Source organism: Pterocles gutturalis, unplaced genomic scaffold (genome assembly GCF_000699245.1).
Source record: "Pterocles gutturalis isolate BGI_N339 unplaced genomic scaffold, ASM69924v1 scaffold11667, whole genome shotgun sequence".
In the NCBI taxonomy this organism is placed as follows: Eukaryota; Metazoa; Chordata; class Aves; order Pterocliformes; family Pteroclidae; genus Pterocles; species Pterocles gutturalis.
Genome location: NW_010115417.1, coordinates 19,898 through 32,708, shown reverse-complemented (window position 1 = coordinate 32,708; position 12,811 = coordinate 19,898). Strand labels below are relative to the sequence as shown.

Below are 12,811 nucleotides of genomic sequence, written 5' to 3'. Positions count from 1 at the left end.
AATATTCAAATCAACGGAAGTACAAACAGTGGAGTCTGGAAAGTACAACCCAAGTTATGTGTCCAAGCTAATGACGTACACAAATTGGAACAGTAATACTAAAATAGCACACACTATAGCTTATGCATGGAAGAAGTACATAAAAATGGTTAATCAAGACTGGCTGTTTGCATATTGCATTTAATCCAGTTGAGAAACCGGACATGTAGCTTTCTTTAAAAAAAAAAAAAAAAAAAAGGACTCAAAGGCTTTTCTGTTTGCCAAATAACAACCTAAGTCCAGCAAGTACACTCTCTAGGCTCTCTAAGCACAAGATTATTTTTTCTGCTTTTTGCTTGTAGTCTTCCTTGTGGTACCCACCCCTCCAGTCTCAGAAGTCATTTGTTTTAAGGGATAAAGGAAAGGCTACAGGTTAGGGACAGAGGGGGCACTGATTATGTGAAATAAAGTTCCACTGATTTTAAAAACCCTAACAAATTTTTTAATTTTTAATTATTTTTAACAACACCAAGCCTTCCAAATCTCTTACCCATCCTATGTAGACTATAAAATCAAATGTTCCCTAATATATGTCTGAGCAGAAGACATGATTGGAGTTCCGCCATGTGCATCAGCTAGAGGGAAATTAATTGTGGAGACCCAGAAGACTGCACTGCTGGGGAGCCATTAGGACTGGAACTAGGTATTGTAGGACATGGATGGGATGTGGACAGGGCTCAGGTACAAAAATGCTGAAGAGAGAGATGCTGCCTACCTCAAGCTGTCCCAGCTACCTCCTTCCATCTTCACCCCCTGCTCTGCTCCACTGCCACTGACTCCATAGCAGCTCACTACCTCCCTGGAGAAAATATTCCACAGGGAGATACCATCGCACTACAATGAACACTGCAAGCACTGTAAAAGTTGGGAAAGAGATGAAGGGAGTGCACCATATCTCCTAGGATCACAGGGAAAGGAAGAAAAAGGCAAGAAAAGAGTTTAACAGCAACTGTGCTCTAGAACACTGGAATCAGGGTAAAAAAAATAAAGTTATACATCCAAATAACTCATCCTATCACACCCAGGAAAAGTGCAAGAAATGAAGAAGTGCGTATATTGTGGTGTGGCCTAACTAGTTTGGTCCACTCACCTAGCTCCTGCCTTGCTAAATAGGTATGAAATAATATAATTCCACATTAGCAGTGCACTTTCTCCTTTTGCTTTGAGGGCAATGCAAAACAGAAGACTACAGAGGGGAAAAGAAAGGAAGAGGGATAGAAATGAGATCTATTACACTTATTTTTGTGGATCAAACTGTGTACTTGACCCTTTGCCAATTATGAGAAGTGATACCTTCAACAGACAGAGCAGAAGAACAACGAAATGCATTTCCAGGGCATTACTAGGCACTCCTCTTAAGGCATTCAGGTCACCTGACAACTGCAGGCTCTTTCTTATGCAAAGGTATATAAGCCTCTTTGCAAGGAATTACTACCAAAGGGCAATAGGGAGAACTACAATTTCTAAACAAGCATCTGTGTGCCCAAATTCCTGAGACACATACTCACACCCTTGCATCAGGGTCAGGAGCAACTATTAATTATTATGATAGGTCTTCATGACTGCTAACAACACCAATGCTACATTGTTTTTGTTGGTTTGTTTTTTGTTTGGTTGTTTTTTTGGTTTGTTTTTGGGTTTTGTGCCTGTTTGTTCTGCATCACTTCCTACTTTAAATGGCTTTGCAAGTTATTCATCTTGATCTTTCTATAAATGCTGAAACTTCAAAGATGGAAGCTTCCAGTATTAGTCACAATAACCACTATTTCCCTTACTGTAAATTGTTTGGGAACTTTTAATACCATTGCAGCTAGTGTAGGAAAAATACCGTGTCCCATGTTGGATATTCTAGTATCAAACTTTTCTGTCAAAAATGAGAGTGGCTCCTGTTATTGTTTATATCCATGCTTCCTTTAAAGCAAATAACAAAAATGCCTTAAATAAAATTACAAGAAACAGCTACCAAGAAGCAACTATCAGAAGCAGTTTGATGAGGCCAACAAGAATAGAGCTACTTTTCATTATTATTTGACCTCATTTACAAAGGACTGTTTTTTGTGTTGTGTTAGTTTTTTAGGTTTGGTTTGGTTTTTTAAGAATTAAACAAACATCAGGTGTTAACATAACATAGCACTTTACAGTGCATATCAGAATCAGGCCGTAAAAACCACTGCCATGGATTTATTTCTCTACAGAAAACCAAAAGGTAAACAAGTGAGTCACAATGCCCTAGTTTAAGTTTCAGTTGCCATTGGTAACATAGTAAAAGCCATAACTCCATTACTTTTGCAGAAATGTACCACTTCACACCACTTGAGAATCTGGTTTGTAATTTATCCAAATAACACAGAGTAATATAAAGCCATTTTATAAAATGATTTATTCTGTTTCCCATTCTGCAAATGATCAAGAGCATACTACCTCACAGGAAAGTTTCTTAACCGTTTGGTTACACGCAACTGCCTGTAAACTGATTTCAATTCCCATCCTTTCAATAATGGCGTTTCACAACTAGGGATTTCCACCAAGAGAAACGTGTAGCAGGGAGCACTGCTCATCCACTCATTATAATCTCCTTTTGAAAGCTACAGCTCTATTAATATATTGAGCTTCAAATGAGAAACAAGACAAAGACTTCGCGCTCCCTTCTCCTGATCAATCAGGACATCAAACATCCATCCGAAACAGCTCAAGCACCTTAAAGGGATCTCTTCTTCTAATACTGCCACTATTTACAGATCTAGATAAGCTACTGCCTGTTGCAAACTGTGAAGTTATTCAGCTCTAATACAAGATCACCCTTAAAAACAGAACTTTCTCACATGGCTTTCTTCAGTCCATTTTTATATGTCTCAAGTAACAAGGTTTCCTCAATCACTGTAAATAATTCACACATAAAGCTAAAGCACTTGTAGTTTTCGAATCCTCTGAAGGTACCAATCTCTTATCTGGATGTTTATACTTAAAAAGAGTATATGGCTTTATTTACCCTCACTAAAAACTTGAAACAGTTGTATTCACTCACCTCCTGACAGCTGGGAGTGGGGAGATCCACACCAGCCAGAGACACCAGAGCATCAATTGTTTCCAACTCCTGTTGGTAAAAGGTCTGAATTTTGTTTTCTAATAGAAAGCCTTTCACTTTCTCATGCAGCATATTGATTGAGAAATTCTGACTCCCCAGGCCACTAGAAGGACACATATGACATATCAAAAGGCAAGAAATACACTACTAACGTTTTTTACAACAATCACCTAAAGTCAGCCTGCTAGATGGTTTTCAAAGGTCAAAAGGTATTTTATTGTCCTTAAAGAATCTGAATTTAACCCTTAATTAAAACAGACCATTTTTATATGCAATAAACATCCAACTGTTCCTCTTCAATCATTTGCTGTAACAGTGTTGATCTGCGATTTCTGAAACCACACTACACATGCCAATAAGCAACCAGCTACCCTCAAACTGAAGAGAAACGGATGTTTGAGTCAGTTTATTGAGGTTATGTATTTGTATTTTGATGATGACAAGGGCAGCAGAAATTGAGAGCATTTCAATGGAATAGCTCCTTATCCTTACACATAAAACAAAATCAATCAAGGACACTCCTCCATCTAATATGTGGACCTCACTCCCAAATCTTGCTCAAAACCTCAGCTTTTTTTATCAGATGCAAGAGGTCTGTGCACAGTGTTTTACAACCTTCCTAATATTTACTTTGGTTCAGCATTATAATTCTTTTCTCAGATTGCAGACAGATATCTCATCTGTATGGATCATCAATTATTTAGGAGAAAAGCAGGCTGCTACTGTATGCTTGTGCAGAGTCTAAATCACAGTCAGGCCCTGTTCTTTCTCCACAGTTTATTGTAATAACAAATAAGCAATAATAAAATCCCACACTTTGCCCTAAGACCAGTCAGGATATTGCACTTACCTCTGTCCCTCCTCGGGGCCTTGGAAAGGTTTATCATAAACTTCCCTATAGAGACAGGGGAGCTCCAGCATTCTTGAAATCTGAACATCATACACAGGATCATCCACTTTACCTGGAGCAGCAAAAAGAACACACATTTGGCCACAACTGCCATACCAACCTTTTAAGCAAGCATACCTGAGGCAGCAAACAGAGCTTCACGTGCCAGTATTAAATTGGCAAATTTTGTTCACTGTTGTTTTTGTAAAAACAAAACCACAAAGGCCACTCCTGCTTTTACAGTTTACAGGGAGGTAAATGAGCTGTTATGGTGCATTGTAGATTATGCTTTTGTCTGACAATTTATTTAACTGGAATGTATGGTCTCTATTTTACCTTGCAGCAGTCTTTATCCATTAGATGAATTTAACGCACAGTAAGGTGTTAAAATGGGCCAAAGTGAAAAGCAATTTAGAGGCTATTTGAATTGCGTGACTCTCCTTTAATGAAACCATGGTATTATTACTAGCCCTTGAATGGATTATATATTCATAAGTCTTCTGTCTGGAAAGGAGGGTTGAATTCCCCACTCAGATTTTAGCTAGAGCTGAAAAATCTAGACTTTTTATGCAAGCTATGCAGGGTTTTTAAAAGACGGGCTTCTCCCCACCAAAAGAATCATTTCAGTATTGTCTCTGAAAGATTTCACTGGGGAAAACCAACTCTTACACAATAGCACAGACACAGAGAAGACAAGAAGTTATGTAACTGGGAGATCCCAGGGTGTAAACAGTGGACTGCAGAACCCTGCTGCCCACAGAGCTGCCAGATACAGGGGCAGCACTTGCATGCAGATCCATGCCTGGGTGACTCAAGATGAGGAACACCTCCCAGTCATTCTGCAGAGCCAAACAGTTTGGGAAAACCTGGGCTTCAGTGGTACCATGCACCCATAAGCTGCTGTCTGCTCGTGGAATGGATGATAAAGGCTAGGCTGCAACAAACAGCAACCATTTCTCCAAAGCAGCTAACGCTCTTGATGAAGTGCAACATAAAAGGTCACCAACTCCCTTCCCATGGGCTTTGGCTGTTCAATACAGAGAAAACTGAAGAGCAAGTCACTCTCTCACAGATACCCAACCGCAGTATGTGCATAGTATTCCTGTATGTATGCTAATCATCTTTTATAGATTTTCCAAGAACGCCTCATTTACAGGCAATCTGAACCCACACTTTATTGTGTCTTCTAACCTTACACTGATAAAATAGAAATAAAGACATACAGATTAAAATTTCTTCAGAAAAATGAGATACCAGACAATAAAGTAGAAATTATTCTATGAATTACATACAGCTTAGATCTTCTCACAAATTCAGACAACTAAGTTACATATGTCACAGATCCATAACACTCACAAAACCACAAAGCCTGAATTTCTCTTTGTTGCCTATAGGTTCGGACGGGACCTCTGACCCGGACAACATCCCCGATTTCCAGCTTAGTTTTCTGTCTCACTATTTCTTGGAGTTTCTTCATCTGTTCAAACACAGTAAGACTGCTGGGTGTGCTTGGACAACCTGTAGGAAGTGAGGGAAAGGAGATCAGGCATTAAGGCCTTTTGTATTCAGTCAAACACCTACACATCACAGCAGTCACATTACTAAAAAAGGGGTAAGGTCCCAGGCGCCATGTGTCCTGGGCAGCAAAACTTTTGGTTGACAAAGTTAGTTTACAGTATTATATTTATTTAAATAGTTCACTTGGGGGAAGTGTAAAAGGGAGGAAAAACTGATTTACTGCTGAAAATGTCATAGATGGTTTGCAAAACCGAAACATTAATTTGAAATGGGTTTTTGATTTAGTCATGCTAAGATGGATGAGAGGTGAAAAGAAGAGTCAGCTGAACTTTTTACATAAAAGAAGAATGAGTCATATGAGGTAGGGCCAAAGTATTCATGTGATGCTATTTGATGTCTACACTGAGGTGAATGCAACTTGACAGAACTTCACAGTTACATAACACACCTTTGCAGGAGAGTAAATTCTTCGTAACTTGAAATCTGATTAATGATCCAAGTATCCCTGATCACAATTACGAAAGGCTGGAAGAAAGTTTCCTGTGCCTCCTAGGAGCCGTTTTTTTTTAATGGGTACAAATTAATTAACTTCCATTAGTAACACAGTGTCCATTCAAGCACTACTGATGTACATGTAAAATAAGACGACAAGACTGAAACAAGCATTCTGGGTCCTCATTCTATTTCAAGCAGTACTTCATGCAATTCCTTTAATGAATTTAAGTTCCTCATAAAAAACTGATTTGATTGTGGGTCCCCATTATTTTTTTGGAAAGCTGTGCCACAGCATCACCTCTCTAGAAGTGAGACACGTCTTCTAGATTCTAGTTGGGATTGTTGATACCACTTGTTGTATCATTGTTAAATGTCAGGAGGTATTAAATATCTGTCTCTATAAATGGGCCTGTTCCAGACATCAGGGTTTTAAACTTTTACATCAAGCTTTCCTTTCCCCAATCTATGTGTGTGCAACCCTAACAATGGCAGATGACACTAGTAACATTTATTTCAGTAGGATTTGATCAGCTCTGTATCAGGGTTGTCAATCTACTACATGAGCTTTCAAAAAGATGCAAATTAGAAAGTACTCCACACTTCGATCTATGAGAAATGGTGAGAGAAAAAGCAAAAAGAAAGCCAGACACTAGCGAATTCTTCCATTAATGAGTTCAATAATCGCTTCATTTCAAATGCCCAATTTATGTACATTTAGAACTTTCCCAAATCATAAAAGACTTGCTGGCATCCTCCCACTGTATTTTAAGCTATTTTTGAGTTCATTACTGACAGTATATGCATGAACAGGAGGAGAATATGAATGCAAAGAAGAGAAGATGAATCCTGAAACCACTGTTTCACAAAGGTGTGGAACATATACCAGGCTTACGGTCAATGGATTAACTTTGGAAACAAAAGTTGTGGCATGTTTCAGATTTTCAGCCTAGTTCCTCACTAGATGAAGTCACAAAAGGAACCATAAGAAGAAGATTCTCTGAACAACGTCACAGCATAGAATTGAAATACTCTAGTATTCAGATAAGAAAAAGTCACAACAGGTCATAATGTAGTGGTTTTATTGGCATCACCATTGGACACAGCACAAAAAGTAATATGAAACTCCCAAAATGGCCCAGGCTGCAGGACGTGATGGTTTAAAATTAAAAAAGCATTGAATTTGCTCTTCTGCAAGTTTGATCATTTACTAAATTATGCAAGACAGACATGAGCAAAAATTACATTCCTCCAAAGAGGAATCATTTACTTGATAAACTACCTGATAAAGATGTTTCTGCTACCATGGGATTCTTCCAACAGACGCAATTTATAACTCCAGTGCTATCATCCACTGTAAAGAAAAAATTGCAATAATTACAGATTAAGAAAGCAGGTAGTGATGTTCCAAGAAGTGAAGATACATAGATATGTACAGAGATGACTGCCAAGGATATCTCACTCCAACCAGTCTGAAAGGGAAAGTGGGTGCTCAACCCCTACTCATACCTCTGAAATAATCTCCAGAGTAATTTCGGTCATGGAGGTAGCTCAGCACCAGATTCTGTGCTTATATGCATGGTCAGCAAACTAGCAGGTATATTCTCAAAAAAAGATCAAGCACTAATTTAAAGTACGAGGCTTCAGTACTAAAGGATTGGATACAGTACTAAAGTAATGTGAATACACTAGGAGTGCTGCTACCCCCAGCAGCATTCCATGCTAATATTGTGCACAGTCTGCTGGCCCTTCCTGTACAAGAAGATGTTCCAGAGAGCAGAAAGGCAGCTCCCCTAGCCAGGAAGGACAAAGGACAGCACATGCTTGTGGTCCTGCTCTAGACCAGGAATTCATAACTTAAAGTATACATACTGGTGGCACGCAAGCCACTTCCGTTGCTGAAAAAGCTTAACAGCTTCTCTTGAGCACAGGAGCTATCTAGATTTTCTTGTTTTGCTAGTACCGAAAGAAATTTTGTGATTTCTGCCCCAGGCACTGCATTGCCAAGGACAGCAGAAAAAGAAAAAAACCCATAGAAAACTAAAATACTATCAGAAGAATCAACTGTTCAACAGATCAAGAGACTGTATATAAATGGTATGTCCAACAAACTCCCTCTAAATAAAAAGGCACTAAATGTCTGTCAAACCACAACAAGGATCACATTTCATGTCCAGCTAAAACTCCGAGCACCTTGCTCCTTACATGTAACCATCTCCAAGACTGAGCTTCCACTCTTCACAAATTGGAATCTGCAATTTTCTTCTGTGACTACAAAAGTAACAGCACTGTTTACCAGGAAGGTGCTGATTGGTACCTGCAGTTGTTTCCTCTGGGAACCATAGCATCAAAGCAAAATGCCTTTGCATTGTCTCATGTTTTTTGGCACAATCTCCCTATTTGGGGGGTCCAATTACAAATCATTGTCTTGCCTTCCTGTTTCCCAGCAGCTTAGCTTCACATTCCTAATAATAAACATACAGCATTTGTAAGATGCAGGCAATTCCAAATTCCATCACAAAAGTATGCTATCTGTCTCGTTGCTATCCCCTTTTGGGCTGCTGTGTATGCAACTTTAATTTTGTACCAGAGCATAGATAATGATCTAGCTCGTAGGATTTCCTCTCCTTGGTATAGATAAAAAGCAACTATCTTAGTAGGAGTCAGAGCCCATATATACCATGTCAAGCCATTAATGCAAGCCAGCAATGGCAATAAGAAAGAGAGCAGATGACATTTCACAATTACAGGACTGCAGCATCTAGATGGTCCAGCTTGTGACTGGCTCTATTGCACCAACAGTGACAGATAGCTTCGTAAGAAGGTTTTAGAAACAAAACAAAGGAGACTTAGGGATTAGGAGGCCAGACTCCTCCTTGTCAATTTAACAGTTGAAAATGGAGTCCTGGAGAGAGTGACCTGTTCTTGACCACACTGGGAATCCAGGAGCAGAACAAGGCTCTGTAACAAAGCTTTCCCAGTTCACAAATAAATCTTTGAGCAAAAAGGCAAATAACTCCTGAAGCACAGATGAACGAGAGTGCTTGCAATTGTGTTCTAGACAGGAGAATGTTAACCTATTTTAAATGCACTCAAAGTCTTCAAGCTTTTGAAAACTTCCTGTGCTCCCTGTGCCACCCTTCCTCATCTCCTTGGGTTTAAGCTTTCATTTGTTTGGTTTTTCTTGGGTTTGTTTGGTTTTTTTTCTGTTTTGTTTTGTTTGTCTGGGTTTGGAGGTTTTTTTGACCTTTAGATTAACTATTTGAGGGGTAGCATGCTCAAAGCTACCTGGTAAATGAGACAATGCTGTACACTTTTATTTCTTTATAACAAAAATGGTATGGTTCTTGTAGGGTCTACGTGAGCCTACCAAGATCTCAGTAAAGTTTTTGTTTGTTTTTAAGGCAAGTGCCTTTCAGCCTTTCAAAACAGTACCAGAGTATAAGGAAAACCACACTTGACCTTGTTTGGTTTTCTTGGGAAAAAAAAAAAAGTCAGAAAAGCGCATTAGTTAAAATATTAGTTACACTTTAGTTAGATATCCTTCTCCTAATTTATCATAATAATAGCAATAAACAATCAAATCAAAATGTCAGAATCAGGTTTTACACGGCATGTGATTTATTTTTTTTTTTTAAGCCAGGAAAGAGTCAGTTCACTCTCTTTTACAATTATTTTGTCACCATTTCTGGGGTATGGTTTTTACTACTGAGAGGACCTAAGATTCTCTTAAAATTAGTGGTGCGTATTCTGAAGTAGACAGACAGGAAATGGCAGGGGACATAGTGGTAGTGACACAAAGACCTTTCAGTTCTCTATCAGAGAAAAAGTACAAAGGGGAAATTGCTTTTAAGCAGATGGAAAGTGAGCAAGTATCGAACAGTGTGCGGCACTCCAACTGATGCAATGCCTGCTCTGTGACTCACCAGCCAGAGTCTGTTAAACTGAGAGATGCAAGAAGTTACAAGCAGGAAACTGTCTAAGAAGTTACAATTCTATGCTGCAGAGTCGGCCTGCCTGAAAGGGATGGCAGGCTGGGGAGGGGCACCCTGGCAGGTAGCCTTAAAGCTCAAACCAGGAACTGCTGGAACAAAAAGTGGAGTTGGATGTGAAAGGACAGCAGGAAGCCAGGCTCACTGAGAGCTGTATTTAAAGGTCGGCTGATATAACACTAAGGCCTTCCACTACTCTGCAGTTTCTTTTTATTTCTATTCCTCCAATTTCTGCTTCAAACAAACATTTCCAACAACTTTACATCCAAACTAATGCCAACAGTAGCATGGGAAACCCTTGCCCACAGAATTGTATTTGCTTGGTCATCTTGATTCAGTCTTCCTCTGTTCTCATGAGGTGATAACTGCATTTGCATACTACTGTGATAAAAGAATAATAGCTGACATTCAATTTATGTTTCAGCACATTACACCATCAATTACATCTCCGTCTCTTAACTTAGGTGCTTGTTTAGACTGTGCTACTTCAAGTGCAAGAGAAACTCATGCTTCAAAATATTTGCTGTCAACTTGTTATTTAGCTTAATGGCAGAATAATAATGAATATCCATAAATTGGACTAAAAAAAAAAACATAGAAAATATCCACTCTAAGAGACTTGCAAGGACATTTCTATACAGCACAGAGTCAAGTCTAAACAGCTGCATCCAGTGCAGGGTGTGCTATATGCACCAGCAGTTAATGATACTCTGCAGCAGTATGATGCAACTGCAGGTGTTGTGGAAGCTGGGACCTGATTAAGCTGTCAACTGTATCTTCACAATACTCCTGTGAGTCAGGGAATTGCTGCTGCCTCAATTGTTTAAGTGAGAAAATTGGGTAAGATGGGCTCCGTGATTTACCTCCATCAGGTGGAAACTAATGTCAGAGGAAGACACTGGACATGAGTCCTTCAAGTTCTTCAAAAGGATCTATGCATTTGTCTCCCCTTCCCTACTGTAAGATGACCTCCCCCACCTCTTGAAACTTGCCACATCACCACTACTCCACTGTGCTTTTTCTCCAGACGAAAAAGACAGCTGAACAAAATGACAATCACATGTTTCCATGTTAATAAAATAGTCTGAATATTGGGAAAAGCAACAGGGACAAGTCAGCTCCCAGCTGGCGTTGGCAAGGACTGGTGCTATGATGCATTGAGTTAGATTTGCTAAGGCTCTTAGGCATCTAAATATAAACAAGCTCCTGACTGCTATTAAAAGCTGGCTCCAAGACACAACAAAACATACAAAAAGTCAGAAGGGATTTCTAAGGTTCAAAAAACGAAGTGACTTCCCATTTGCAGGCACTGTTAAATCCGTTTATATCTGACCAAAGGAACTGTATATATGAGAGGAAGATGGTGGAGTCCAGTGGCAAAGCAATAACCAAAATGAAGACTTGCTAGATGACTCCAAATGAATCAGTTGCTCTGCTTTAACTATTTGTTCCTCTACTTTTGTGGAGATAAACAGGAGCTTCCCTAAGTTTGCTAAGTAATCTGAGCTGCAGATACACATTGTATTAGGGTAAGAGCACAGTTGTTTCAAGAACAGTGATCAAATAAGGCAACTGTTAAGTACTAACGGTAACTAAGATCAGAAGGCTGGTAAGAACAAGAAGAAAGAAAGAAAGTTTTCTTACCTCCATAATTACAAAAGGCATCCTGCTCTTTCATTTGAACCACTATTCCGACAACATCCACCTGTCTTACTGGACGTCCGTTATAAAAGAATATACCTAGACACAGAACATTCTCAATAAGTGTAGCTATCTATTTATTTCAACATCCTATCCTACATAGTCAGATCTGTCAGCAAAAAACATATTTTCTTACATATTTAGTATGTCTTCAATTGTATCTATGCCTACTCATGCAAAAAATCCCCTGGATCAGTGAGGACTGGGAACACTAAAAGGAAGAATTAATCAGCTCTACTTAGGACAGCAAAGCTTGCTTTTATAGAGTGTCAGAACTTTATTAACCTCTTGTTTTCTTGCATATTTGGATCTGAAAAACAGTTTGCCTACTGCAGGCATTAGGGGGTTTTTAGGTTTTTTTTTGTTGTTTTGTTGCTTCATTTTCGTTTAGATTTGGTTTTGGTTTGTTTTGGTTTTTTACATCTTCATCAGGCTTCAGAATAAATAATAGAACACAATGGAAGCAGTTTGAGCTTCTCACAATGCAGCTGTTACTAATTAAGGCAGAGCCTCCAAAACAAAAACTAACATAATTCTTTCATTTCTAAAAGAACAGGACCCATTGGGGATGGGGGAAGAGAAACAACCCTCTTTGATTGCGGGGTGTACTAAGCAGTCATCATGGAGAGCATCCTGAACTTGAGTTGCTGAAATAACACATTCTAAAAACACCCCTTCAAAGCTACTTTTGTGCATCTATAAAGAAGACTTGAATAGGAATAACATGTAAAAACATGTCCAGGAAACAGTGAGGAAGGAGAGCCCAGGGAACTTTGAGAGCACTGAGGTTGCCACATGCTGTAATCCCTTTCAAGAGAGTGACAAATGTTAACAAACACCGATGTAAACATTATACACTGAAGCTTCACAGTCCACTAGCAGGAGGATGACAGGGCAATAAACTCCACATATATCCCGTGCTGATTAATTTTCAGTCAATGTGTTTTCTTCAGTTTTCAAATACCGTTGCTTTACTGAAATATGCCATCTGGGATATTCAATAACTGTCTTCTAAAAACTGGATAGCTCAAGGGACTCAGAAGGGAACATTTGGCTCCATACAGGGTAGCAAATCTTATTCTTACAAAGGGAAAG

The 12,811-nt window shown here is 39.1% G+C and overlaps 1 protein-coding gene across 1 annotated transcript in view; it reads right to left on the bottom strand.

Annotated features, from left to right (window-relative positions):
• Positions 1–3,064: 3,064 nt before the first annotated feature.
• Positions 3,065–12,811, bottom strand: part of OBFC1 (oligonucleotide/oligosaccharide-binding fold containing 1) — a gene marked incomplete at its 3' end in the record, with an annotated part of 13,403 nt that continues 3,656 nt past the window's right edge. The window contains exons 2-6 of the mRNA XM_010075171.1: positions 11,660–11,755; positions 7,306–7,377; positions 5,370–5,531; positions 3,975–4,086; positions 3,065–3,227 (exon numbers count right to left, since the gene is read on the bottom strand). Of these exons, the coding sequence (XP_010073473.1) occupies positions 3,065–3,227; positions 3,975–4,086; positions 5,370–5,531; positions 7,306–7,377; positions 11,660–11,755 (605 nt within the window). The remainder of the gene's footprint in view (positions 3,228–3,974; positions 4,087–5,369; positions 5,532–7,305; positions 7,378–11,659; positions 11,756–12,811) is intronic.